General features: G+C 40.9%; 1 protein-coding gene and 1 pseudogene across 1 annotated transcript in view; both read right to left on the bottom strand.

The window, feature by feature from the left end:
- Positions 1-7,759, bottom strand: part of LOC103671562 (synaptojanin 2 binding protein) — a 34,864-nt gene extending 27,105 nt beyond the window's left edge. Inside the window, exon 1 of the mRNA XM_008700213.2 lies at positions 7,569-7,759. Within this exon, the coding sequence (XP_008698435.1) occupies positions 7,569-7,632 (64 nt within the window). The 5' untranslated portion in view covers positions 7,633-7,759. The remainder of the gene's footprint in view (positions 1-7,568) is intronic.
- A 2,203-nt stretch (positions 7,760-9,962) lies between these two features.
- Positions 9,963-11,111, bottom strand: LOC103671555 (annotated as a pseudogene).
- Between the last annotated feature and the right edge of the window lie 2,897 nt (positions 11,112-14,008).

Raw genomic sequence — 14,008 nt, 5'->3', positions numbered from 1 at the left:
CACTGTAATTACTTGTTTAATTATCTCTTTACCCTACTGCAGTAACTAGTTTCAATTATGAATAAGCTGCTATAAACATCTGTGCACAGGTAACTGGCTTTTGTTCATTTTTGCATCTCCTGTGCCCATACAGTACCTCGTAAATATACAGACCTCAGTTGGTGTGAAGCAACTGTTAATGCCGTTGGAAATACCCAGGCCAGGAACTCCCAACATTTCCAGTTCTGAGGAAATCTACCAAGGTTTAAAAATGTTTCTAAGAGACTCTAGCAAGCTTTTTCATAACCCAAAAAAGGAAGCACAAAAGAAAAAGAAGAAAAATACAGACGGGAAAGGCCAATGACCTTAAAATTCCTATGACACAGGTTACCCTGCCTTTCCTGGATGACTGACCTCTTATCCTGCTGATGTCTATTCTCCACATAGCAGTGATAAGGGCAGGCACCATTTAAGTACTTTAAATGAATTGAGTTATCTTTTGGTAAAATGCTTATTAGAACAGTGCCTGCTACAGAGTCTACAATATAAAAATATTTGTAAAACAAACAAATCCATTTAAGTCTCACAACTCTATGAGCAGATCTGATTAATACTCTCATCTAGGGAAAATGAGGCATTTGGAAGTGCAGTAACCTGCCCGAGGTCACACAGCTAGTAACTCAGCATTCTGGCTCTTAATCACTATGCTCTGCTGCTCACTGCAATTATATTAAAATTCAATTCTCTTCTGTAGCCACAGTAACTAGCAAAAAATAAATATATGTGAATTGAAAGAATGAATGAATGATTCAAATGAGTGACTCAAGAGATGAAACGACTAGGCATCTTCTCATTCGAAACTATTACGCTTTGCAGAAACCCTCTGGTACAAAGATGGAATACGTCTCTTGCCTCTTTCTACCTGTTCCAAAAGATATGAACAAGTAAATACGCATTGACAAATAAAAAGAGAAAGAGGGAAAATCTTTAACACTGAAGGAACAAAAAGATGGTGCCACAATCCAAAAATTGTTATGCCTATGGCCAGTCCCTCCCCATCACAGCGCTCCATCTGACAGGGGCAACAAAGAATATGGCCTCCCAAGATGGTTCAGGCAGTACCTGCCAGGACGTATACCTGGGCCTCTTTTTATTGCTCTGTAAAAGAAGATTCAAAATGAAGGAAACATTGCTAAGAGTCACTCAAAATAGAGTGCAAAGGACATTGAGAAAGTAGGCCCTATGCACCTCTCCTGTTTCAATTCTCAGAACACCATGAACTTTTGACTTTTGCCAATTGCACACATCCTCCTACTTTGGAAAAAAGAGAGATAATGTAACACCTGTTAATTAAACAGCCAATCGTGCACTAGATACTCAGCTTAAACTCCACGAGCACCACTATAATTTTTTCAAAACAAGTTATGTGACCTTGTGGTTTTTACCTTTATAAGCCTGTACCTGGCTCACAACTCAGGCACACTTTCAATTTTGGTTGACCCTGTATCCCAGTGAAACCCCAAAAAACATTTTGGTTGCTTTACAGCCTTCTCTTCTTGATCGACAGCTCTGTTCTGAAATATCTATGTAGGTATCTTTAATCTCTCATTTCAGAATAAGCCTTTGTTCAAACACTAAATGTATATGCCAGGTCTCTAGTGGATCATGTCTCCCTTTGCTCCCTTGCTTTCAAAATGTTTCAATTTCTTCATTTTTACCTCGTTTTACAATCTGTACCCTCCTCCACTGTCCTCTTTTCAACTTTCTCTTACTCTACTGCTTCTTGCCCAAAATACAGTAATCCGTACATTGTAGTAGGCATGGATAAACCATAGTTTTGTACAAGGGGAGGATATTATCTAATTTGTTTCCGAAACATTTCCTAAAGACATTTCATACGGTCTTGAGACTTCTGTCTTACTCCACAAGGAACAGAACATATCTTATGAAGGTCCACAGCTATTCTGGTTACTCTGCCTCTTGAAGGTACTTAACATATGCCTATCATAATTAATAACGATTCTCTGACTGAACTGCAAAATTCTTAAAATTAGGGATCTTTTATTCTTTATTTTAGTATCTGATTCTTCATCGAGTGTAGTCCTCAAAGACTAAATGAATGTTTTTAAGAACAGCTTCCCTTTATTTCTGAGTCTCCTGAAACCAACAATCTGTTCCTATTCTATCATCTTAGAGCTTTTTCCTCAATAATTTTGCACTTATTCAAATACAGTCATGGGTGACTTTTCTGCCTGTCACATGGCTTTTAAAAATGTTTCTATAGCTCAGCATCTATCAGCTTGCCTTCCTACTTCTCCAAAGTAATTCCTAGATGTTTTACTTTACAGTTATTCTTAAGGATTATCTTGAAGATATATTAACAAAAATGATCATTGAAGCAATCTTTAGAGACTTGTATAATACACTCTTCTCACTTTATGTTATTTTCTAGCTATTCTATCTCGTTTCTTGAATCTTAGTTTCTTATGCATCATAATGCATTATGTTCAAATTCATCCTTTCTTTCTTAAAGTTAGTGGAGAACCTGTTTGACTTTTCGAAAGCTGAAATAGACTATGTTACCGGTTTTCTTTACTTAACATTCTATTATATTTTTCTGACACTTATCAGTTTTCCTAGTCATTTCATGAACACTCACCCACGACCTTGTGTCATACCCAGCAAGGCATTAGGAAAACAGAAGATGAAGTACATATACCCTTTGAATGAGGGAGGAGATACAAGTAAGGAAGCAAATATAGAAATAAAAACTGAGACAGGGGTATGCAGAGAGTCCAGGTGGAGCCTAAAGAGAACAAAAACTTTGTATGATGGTTCAGAGCCTGGGTTTTTAAGTCACACAGACTTGAATCTGATTCTTAACTACCTCTTAAAGAACTGCACGACATAAGAGTCAAGGTTTTCTCATTTGTAAAATGGGAATAATAACCATTTCAACTGTTCCTTGTTGGGAGTACATGAGACAAAGTGCTTAGTTTAGCAATATATGACAAGCATTCAATAAATAGTGTATGATATTCACAACAAGGAGGCAGCTAGCCTATATAAGGCTTCCTAGAGGAGGTGACTCTTGAATTCAGTCTTAATCAATGAACAGGAAGGGGAAGGAATCAAGATGGAACCTTAGAGAAAGGTTAAGTTTCCACATTAGCATTAAGAACTTTTCATAATCCAGTCTAACTACCTCAGCAACTTCATCTCCCTTAACTCTCCTAAATGAACCCTCCCTTCTATCCAGGCTGGTATATTCACTGACCTCAGAATATGCTTTACTAATTTTCTCTTTTCTATTACTGCTTAGGCCATACCCTTCCCCGTGCCTGGCACTGGCCTACAGACTGTCTATAAGACCAACATAAATTCCAACTTCTTGTAATTGATGAGTCTGGCCCTTATCAATGGCTTCAGTCTTTGAACTTTTCCAGCACAGTGTCAGATTAACACACTCCCCGCCACACTTCCTCTGCCCTCTGACAACATACATGCTCATCATAGTCCTTAACCGTCCTTTGCACTGAGATTTCACTTTTCATATGTGAATGTAATGTCTCCATTGTAATGTAAATTCCATGAGGGTAAGCTTCATGCAAGCAAGAGAAAACAGGGCAAAGATATAGCACCTTAGTCTCAGATCTATTTGGTATATGAGTAACAGTTCGGAAAACTTAACAGTCTCAAGGTCAAATGCAAAGCCATGACTAATCTGTAGAGACTTAAATGCTTGGACTTAATGGGGTTTCTTGTTTTTAGGTTCTTACCCTAATATGCCCTCAGCTCTATCAACAGCAAACTATAAAAACTTTCCACTGTGGACTGTGTGAGTCATTTAAGATGCCTCAAATCTTTAAGGCATGATATAATCAAATAAAGGCCAGAAGAAAGGTTAGCAGTCAACTCCTTAGACATGGCTACTATACTGGAAGGTAGTATATGAAATAGTATGAGTCAACAGATCTAGGTTAAACTTACTGGCTTTAGAACTTGGACAAATCCCTAACCTCTCTGAGAGATCATTTCCTCATCTAATGATGTGGAGGAATCACTTAGCACTCAGGGTTGCTGTGAAGATTAAATGAGTTAATATATAAAGCAAATAGCATAGTGCTAGAAATATAATACCCCCCTAATTATTATTAAAACATCATACCAACCCAGTATCCTCTGCAAAAAAAAAAAAGCAGAAAAATAGAGATTCTCTTCCTTCTTTAAAGATAATGTATCAGGATCAACCTGCTGAAACCCGTTGAGGCCTCAGTTCTGAACAATGAATCCTAATCTTAACATCCAGTGGGTCACAAGGTTCTCTTTATGGCCAATCTCTACCTGTTATGGCTGGGGTTGGCGGGGGCGGGGGGGGGGGGGACACGACGACACACAACTACATTAGATTCTTGTGATAGTTCTTAGAGTAACTGGGTCTTTTCAAAATTAAGAACTCTTACTTTGATAAAGGACAATGTGGGAGGCTTAGTGACTGTAACCAAGCTGAACTTCCACAGAAAGAAAAAAGATCAACAGTGTTCCATAAAGGATAAAAGGTGACCTCTAGAAGCCACTGAAGCCATTTAAAATTGTGACCACTGCCTCTGACAATTCTTCAGATCACTCACTGTTAGTCCAAAATGACAGGAATCATAAAATAACATGTGGAATGGGCCAAAAAAATCATAAACTCTTGGAAGTGGAAGACACCTCCAAAGTCATCCAACCTAAGTGTCACCTTAAGGAGCTGAGGAGGTAGGAATAGGAGAGATGCCAAGCTACATGTCAAGCTTCTTTCTGCCTCCCCAGATACTCACTTCTTTGTCATGACTTCCCCCAAGATTTCATTCTTTCCCTTGCAGTAAGCACGATCAGACAGAATAAGTTCATTTACCTTACAAAATGAGCCCAAACACTGAAAGTATCCCAAGATTCCTGCTCTTGACAGAACACTGGCACAAAAGTGCAAAAGAATATACATTTTTTAGCTGATTAAACTATCAGGTCTCTGCATAGGAAGTTGTACATAAAGAGTGACAATGTTTCCTACAAACAGAAATGCATATTTAGAACTAGAGGCTTTTCATATTTCTTCTACAGAACAAAAACTCTCTATGAGTCTACCGAAGTTACTAGAAGTTTCTGGTGGTGATAAATGACTTCTTCAAGATGGATACAGTGAAGAAAAGCTGAATCAGAATGTGAGACTTCTTAGAGTACCACATTCCAGGTAACTAGTTCTGAGAGGTGATAAGCAGAAACTTGAAACATTCTCCTGGTAACTGAAGTAACCAAACGTCAAATGACTGTTTTCATCCCAGTTCAATTCTAATTTGTGGCTCTATTCTCCTAAACTCGTAAGTTTATCAACTTATATGAGTAAGACATGAAAATACTTAGGAAAATTAAAGGAATCACCTGATGAATAAATATTCATTGTGAATAAACGCACATATACTATAGAAACTAAACTACTTTTGGGGGAAATATATTAGCTAGATATAATCACTCTTCTTAATTAGTACCTTGAAGTTTGTCCTAACTCCAATGATTCAAAAAAATGTCAACACCAGCAACTTTAGGTCTGCAAGATAACAGGATCAGAAATTTTAGCAAATGGTGAGCTGAACATTACCTATGCAAACACGAAAAAATGTGAAGTGATAATACACTGAACTTTATAAAAAATATTCAGTGACTTGAATACACAAGATAGTATCAGAGTTCTGCTCTGCTATAGTCAGGAGATCCTGGAAATACTGTGGATGCCACAGCAAAAGAATTATGTCAAAGTACGTTAAATTCTTAAGAGATAAGAATCAAATCCCAAATCACACTAAGGCAGCTAATATAATAATTAGGGATACTTAGGCTATAGATGGAAAGAGACAAAACAGGAGAACTTTAAATACTTGCAGGACAATCAGAAAAGGAACTAGCATTGTTTTAACTGGCCCTAGGAACAAGTAGGATGAAAAGTACAAGAAAACAGATTTTGGGGTTAACAATACTTTTCCACATTAGCCTCAAAAGTCAATAAATATTAAGAGTGAGAGAAGGAGAAATTTACGTAAAGTAGGAAAAATTAGTCTAAAAGAACTGAGCATACTGAATGAGCATTCAACAAACGTTTAGGTGCTCCCATGAAGCCTGACACTAAATCATGCAGATTAGAGTGAATTACATTTCCATAAGTAGGGCAGACTTCCAATCTTGTAGAACAAGAAAAAAAAGACAAAGTATAGATGATTCTGAAAGCTATATTTTATGAATAGTCTATAAGTGGTAGTCTAGATATTGCAAAATTCCACATGAGAAAAGATGATGGACTGTTCCAGGTAGTGGAGATGCCAGCGGAAAGGAGGCGGAGATTTACAGAAACATTTCAGAACCAGAGCTCATAGTACTTGGTGAATTATTGAAGACTCTTGGAAAAACAGTATTTAGCAAGATTTACTGTGCTAATGTAGCTATTCATCTATCAATGATAACAACAATAGTAGTAAACCCAGTGCTTTCCAGGTGTCAGGCAATGTTCTGAGCGTTTTACATAGATTAACTCATTTCATTCTCATAACGCTATGAAGCATAGTCTATTACCATGCACATTTTAGGGATGAGAAACCTTAAGGCTTAGCTTATATCAGTAAAGTTAGTCAGAAAACCGATGTCAAAGTTCTAGTAAGAGGTTAGATACCAGATGGATCTACATAATCCCAAAGCTAAAACTCTTAATCCATACACTAGGCAGCTGTCAAGGGCAGGCAACAAAACCCATGGCAGGCTGCACGTAAGAAGCGTTAAGAGCCCAGTCGAGAGAAAGCGTTGGCGGAAACGGGGGTTCGAGGGGAAAGATGACTGAGGGCAAAGAGAGGATTTAGCGGTATCAGAATCACAGGACGTGCTTGTTTAAAAAGAAAGAAAAAAAACCCAAACAAAGCCTGCTTTGAACCCAAATTCCTAGAGATGGGACGGAGGAATTAACATTTTTTTTTAAAGATTTTATTCGGAATTAACATTTTTTTAAAAGCAAAACCGAGAAACCTTGGGTAATTCTGAGGCACAACCAGGTTTGAAAAGTGCTGTAGCAAATCTCTAAGGTTTCTTTCCGTTTTAGCATTCCAGCTGACACTCTAAATGAATTTCCCAAAAACGGAAAGGAGGGAGGGATTCTAGCACCGATAGAGCCGCTATGCGTTTACAGTCAACACCGTTTACGCTCCCATTTTTACTTAACAGTCTCTCACAGGAACTGGGATAAAGTAGGCAACGGAAGGAGGGATGTGGTGTTAAAAAGCAGGCTTTGGGGCAGAACTTTCTAGTACTATTAGCACCCGAAAGAAAAACTTCCTGACTATAAATACATGTGATAATCCGACTGAAAAATAAGGTGGATTCCTCTGATAGGGGTCGGGCTAACGATGGATGCCAATATAGACTTCTACGTGCTCAGCGCGTTGCAGGGAACCTCTAGGCTGGGGCCTGCCGGCTCCAAGGCCAAAGGAATCGGGCTCAGCAGGAGGTGTCTGCTCTGCAATTACAACCTCAAGCACCCTGCTCCCGGAGACGACCTGTGCCGCACATACCCGAGGGTCCTCTGGTAAGATTGATTTCCTCCTCAGCGACCAAATAATCCACTCCTCCGTTCATGTCTCACTGCTCTCTGGCTTCCCACCTGGGTCGGCGGGGGCTCGCGCAGGTGAAGGTGAACCAATCTCCGCGCGGCGCCCAAAGCACAGCACTTTCGGTTTCTGCAGCCCACGGACCGGAAAAGGAAGTCGGGAGCGCGGGGAGCGCAGGGCATGCTGGGAGTCGTGGTTCTCCCGGCTTCTCTCGCCCCGCCCGCGCCACGAACTGCGAGCTGAGCGACGGGTCGGTTACCATCCTGCTTTACCGTTGGGGGTGGGGGTCGTAAAGGTCGGAGACACAAATAAATCGGTATTGGCGAGGAGAAATTAAACAACATCTCCCGATATCTCAGAAAATCGCTACAAACGTGGAGGGAAAAAAGAAATTCCGTTATTCAGATTAGGAGGGGTGTCCCAGGGAATCCGCTAATGCAACTGCAGAGAACGAAATACCCTTTTACAATGCCAGGCAGATACAATCCACTCCATGCATGTTCTAGTGTAAAAGGACTTAACACAGTTTGCTGTATACATTCTTCGGTATGTCACCCTTGTAGTGGCCACCTGTTGTTAATTGCCACGATCCAAAAGAAAAAACTGACAAGCAGATACTTAAAACTTGGAGCAAGGCGCCTAGGCCATCATCTCCTGCGGTGAGGGGAGATGGGGCACTGTTTTCCTTGATATTTACATTTCAAAGAGAGTTATACCTGACAACAGGCTTTTTGGCTTTTAATAAATTTTATGTACATATAAAAGAGACAAAGGAGGGGTGCCTGGATGGCTCAGTCCCTTAAGCCTCCGGCTCTTGATATCGGGGATGGTCTTGATCTCAGGGTCCTGGAATTAACCCCCTCTCATCCTCCGGGCTCAGCGGGGAGTCTGGTTGTCCGTCTCCTTCTGCCCCCCACGTCCCACCTCGCTTGCACTCTTGCTCTCTCTCTCAAATAAGTGAATAAATTTTTTTAAAAAAATTTTAAAAGGGACAAAGGAAGGATTTATAATTACAAATTTGCTCAAGAAAATCCTCTAAGGAAGGGGGCAAAGGTTTCTTCCTTTTGGTAACAAAGAAAATTCAAGGTTTTTATTTGTTTAATTCTTACAGTAAGACTAGTGGATGCACTAGCTGTGACTTCAGCAGCCTTCCTGACCTCTGAAGTAGAATTCTAAAGCAGAGGTGATGGGTAGTAAGGAGGGCACGTATTGCATGGTGCACTGGGTGTTATACGCAAGTAATGAATCATTGAACTTTACATAAAAAACCAGGGATGTACTGTATGGTGACTAACATAACATAATAAAACAACAACAACAACAACAAAACCAACAAAAAAAAAACCCCAGAGCTCTAAGGAACCATTTGGGATCCAAAACTCAAAAGCCTTTTTAAAGGGCAGGAAAGGGACCTAAATGTGGGAAACAACCTGGAATTAGACCACAGGTACTGGTGGGGCACCTTGGAGGGTTGAAAAGTGCAGTTCCGATTAAAGAATTCAAATTCAGATAAAATAATCAAACCAGAACCTGCTGTGTTTACAAAACAAAACGAGAGAGGTAGATTCAGCAGGAAGGCCTCTTACTTGCTAATTCTGCGAGAAGTTAGTGTGGAATAATGGAAAGATGATGTATAATAAAGAAGATACTGTCAGAAGACCTGGTCTCAAGTTTCAGTTCCATCTTAGAGTTGTCTGGCTTTGAGCGAGTAACCTAACATTTCCTGTGATTGCCCATTCAAAACAGGGCATGATAATAGATGTTTAAAATGTTGTTGAAAGGATTTTTAAATGAGATGACATTTCAAAAATTACTTCTCACTTTCAGAGGCTCATGATTTGCTCAGTTAGTTGGGCATCCGACTCTTGGTTTCGGCTTAGGTCATGATCTCATGGGTCCTGGGATTGAGCCCCACCTCAGGCTCTGCCCTCAGCAGGGAGTCTGCTTGAGATTCTCTCCCTCTGCACCTTCCTCATGTGCTCTCACACGCACACTCTCTCAAATAAATAAACCTTAAATAAAAATTACTTCTCACCTTCAAACTTAGATTCATGCCACCCTCATTTCCAAGCCTCCTCAACGTGTTGATTGAATGAGTGGATAAAATGATCATAATAAAAAGCAGAATATGGTAAGTGAAAAAAGTAAAGTATAAATAAGTGAGATTGGAATATCAAGAGAGAAGAGAGGAAACAGAAATGGGAAAAGTAAATCATCAATGAAGAAATATGCAACAAATGAATAAAGCAAAACAAGAGAAATGGACTCATAGATAAAGGGGGAAAAACTGTTGGTTAACAGAGGGGGAGGGATTGGGGGGTGGGCAAAATAGATGAAGGGGATAAAGAGGTACAAAATTCCAGTTATAAAATAAGTAAGTCATGGGGATGTAATGTACAGCATAGGGAATATAGCCAATAATATTGTAGTAATAAACCCTAGTGAGGTGCATGTGAGCACCAAGTCAGGGAGAGGGAGACAGGAGTGAGGCCAAGAGATGGTAGGAAAGGGGCTCCATAGGCCCCCTAGGGATCACCCTCACAGTGGTCCCTCCACTTCTCCAGTGACAGTGAAGACCTACTGGGCCCTAACTTTTTGACCCCTACCCCATCCCTGGCCAGGGTTTTGAATGCCAGTCCCGAAGGTTCTACCCTCCCTTGCCCCATCCTTATTTACTCAGGCTTCCAGCCTCACTCTTCTCCCCTTCTACACTCTTCTTTGTGATAAGTAGCAGGTTAGGGTGCTGTGAGAGCCTCAGAGAGGCTGGGGGCCAGGGGAAGCAGGATGGAGATGGGGCAAAGAGAGGAGAAGAAGAGCTGTTCAAGGATCCTTTTCTTCATGGGATCCCAAACTGTACAACCAGCTCTTCTTCTGCATCTGCTTGGATCTGAGAAAGTGTACTGTAGGCATAAGCAGCTATCCTGGAGACCTGCTGCAAGTTGGAGAAGGGGATGGGCTTACTAGCCCACACTTGGCGAGGCTGGCTGGTGAGAGATAGCAGCCACGGCAGCTTCTTCCTATGGGTCAGGCTGCTGCTCAGCACAGCCAAGCAGGTGCTGTACTGCGTGCTTGGTCTGTGTACTCATGCTCTTCCATGTCTTAGCAAGGCTGGAGGAGAGCGGGGCCTGCTCATCTTGTGAGTTTGGAAGGCAGGCTGTGGTAGCTGGGGTCAGCTCCTTTGAGGGTTTTGGCAGGGGTGCTGCTAGGATCCAGCAGCAGCTTCCACTCCTCTCAGTCCTGGTCCGAGTACTTCTTCTTAATGCTGTAGCAGCACCCCATAGCTGGGGATCCAGCTGGGCGCTCAGGCCAGGGGAGGACCGGCATCCATTGGGATCCCTTCGGTCACATGACCTATGGCTGCATCCAGTCGGCAGCCACTGGCCTCCCCACCCAGCCTTGCCCAGAGCCGCGCAGCTGCCCTTCTTACTCTATGTTTTAGAGTCTATTTTGTGGTAAGCTAAATAAGTCAATCAGAGAAAGGCGATTATCATGTGATCTCACTGATATGTGGAATTTAAGAAACAAAACAGAGGATCATAAGTGAAGAGAGGGAAAAATAAAACAAGATGAAATCAGAGAGGGAGACAAACCAAAAGAGACTCCTAATCATAGGAAACAAACTGAGGGTTACTGAAGGGGAGAGGGGGAAGGGATGGAGAGAGACATTAAGGAGAGCATGTGATGTCATGAGCACTGGGTATTATATAAGACTGATGAATCACTCGCTTCTACCTCTGAAACTAATAATACATTATATGTTAATTGAACTTAAATAAAAAATAAAATTAAAAAAATAAAGTCTATTTTGTCTGATATAAGTATTGCTACCTCAGCTTTTTTATTTTCACTTTCATTTGCATAGAATATCTTTTTCCATCAGTTTCAGTCTATGTGTGTCTTTAGGTCTAAAGTGAGTCTCTTGTAGGCAGCATATAGATGGGTCTTTTTTTTTTTTTTTTGATGCAGTCACCTTATGTCTGTCTTTTGATTGGAGCATTAGACCATTTACATTTAAAGTAATTAATCGACAGGCATGTACTTGTTGCCATTTTGTTGTTTTCTATAGTTGTCTGCTCCTTTTTTATTACTCTCTTCCCTTGTGATAGATGACTTTAGTGTTATGCTTGGATTCCTTTTTCTTTATTTTTTGTATAGCTATCAGATAGGTTCTCAGTTTGTTACCACGAGGCTCATATATAAAATTCTAAGTGTATGGCAGTCCATTTTAAGCTGATGGTCGCTTAAGTTTGAACACATTCTAAAAGCACTACATTTATACTTCCACCCTCCATGTTTTATATATCTAATATCATACTGAACATCTTTTTATGAATCCCTTTACTCATTTTTTTATATAATTGATTTTACTTTTGTCTTTCAACCTTTATACTAGTTTTATAAGTGATCATCCACTACCTTTATTATATGTTTGCTTTTACCAGTAAAATGTTTTTATTTCATAATTTTCTTACTTCTAGTTATGGTCTTCTCTTTTCCACTTAAAGAAGTCTCCTTAGTGTTTCTTGTAAGACCAGTTTAGTGGTGATGGACTCCTTAAATTTTTGTCTGGAAAACTCTTCCTCTCTTCTTCGATTAATGATTAATTTTTCATTTCAGTTGCTGTATTCTTCAGCACTGACTGGTTCTTTTTTACATTTTCTATCTCTTTGCTGAAGTTTTCACTGAGTTCATTCCGTCTTCTCTCATGTGGTGAGCATCTTTATGACCATTACTTTGAATTCTTTATCAGGTGGATTGTTTATCTCTCTTACATTTAGTTCTTTTTCTGAAGTATTGTCTTGTTCTTTCATTTTGAACATATTCCTCTATCTCTCCATTTTGTCTGACTTTCTGTGTTTGTTTCTGTGGGTTAGATGAAACATACCTCTGCCAGTCTTAAGGGAGTGGGTTTGTGTGGGAATATCCACTGTGTAGACTACATGTGCCTCTTGACTTTGACTGGCTGGTTGGAACTGTGGTGGGCTCGGGCTGGGTGGTTCCAGGGCACTCCACACTAGGGCCACCCTGGAGGGGCAGCTGGAGCTGAAGTGGGCATGAGCCAACAGATCCCAGGGTGCTTTGCGCCAGGGCTGCCCTGGCAGGACAGTTGGGTCTGGAAAACGTATCGCACTCCATGTAGGAGGCACTTTGGGAAATGGCTGAAGCTGAAGCCAGCATGGGCTTGGGGTGTCCTGGGATGTTGTGTCCTCGGGCTGCCTTGGTGAGTCAGTTGGAGCTGGAGCGGGCAGAGGCCAGGAGTATCCTGGTGTGTGCCATGCCACGGCAGCCTTGGTGGGAAGGCTGGAGCTAGGGTAGGCATAGTTGGGGAGCCACTCTTGTGGAACAGCTGAAGCTGGTATGGGCTAACGGCCCAGGGCCCACTGAGGGGGCAGACTAGCTACAGCGCCCAGTCCCTGCTCCCATCTGCGCTATCAAAGTGGAGGGACAACCTAAACAATGGTGCTCGCCAGCAGCTCCAACCTCAGAGAGAGTTCCAGTAGTTCCCCAATTGTTTGGTGTACACTCGAGGATTCATAAATGGGTTTCCTTCACTTATAGTCTAATTGCCCTTTAAACCACTGTTTTTTGTTTTTGTTTTTTTTTTTTTTTTTGGTTTTTTGCTGTGTCCCAGGTTAGGTGAATCTGTGCACAGGCCACTCAGTGATATCCCCCCCGCCCCCGCCCCACCAGGTGTGGGGTTTTGGTCATTATTGTGTCTCTGTCTCTTCTCTGTTTGGCGTCTCATCCTTTGCTGTGCAAAGCTGTTTCATCAGTCCTCACTTCTTTTTCAGGAGGAATGACTCTATCTGTAGATGTAGATTCTGTGTGTCTGTGGGAAGAGGTGAGTTCAGAGTCTTCCTACACCACCATCTTCAACTCTTCCTACATTACATTTTAGATGTACAAATTGTATCTTCCTATTCATAGCCCCTGTACAGTGACAATGACTGTAATAATCAAACATAGTGATTATTCATGAAATACTTATTGAATGAATAAATAAGTTAATTCCTGGAATTGGACCAGAGAACATGTGACAGGCTCAGTTTCTCACAGATCACTATGAACTATTATCCTTGACTAGACCATAACGTCCCTTCTCAGAATACCCTATTCCTTCTAAACCAGCTCTCCCTTCATGCCTACTCTGTGATGATAGTGCAGATTTCATCATCTCTTGGTTTCTGGAACTTAATTCTAGTGTCAGTCTTAAAGTGCACTTTATCATTTAACTAATGGTGGGGACAAGGTGGATTTGTTTCAGTATATTATTTGATTTAGCCTTCATAGTAACCTTCACAGTAAGTCCAGGTAAGTCTGTTTTGTAGATGAGGGAGCTAAGTATCAAGGAAAATTTTAACTTGCTTAAGAATGCATGGCTAGAAAGAGGCATTATCAGAATT

Source organism: Ursus maritimus, unplaced genomic scaffold, assembly GCF_017311325.1.
Source record: "Ursus maritimus isolate PB19 unplaced genomic scaffold, ASM1731132v1 scaffold_25, whole genome shotgun sequence".
NCBI lineage: Eukaryota > Metazoa > Chordata > Mammalia > Carnivora > Ursidae > Ursus > Ursus maritimus.
Note: the sequence above shows the minus strand (reverse complement) of the source record. Positions and strands in the feature narration are given on the sequence as shown.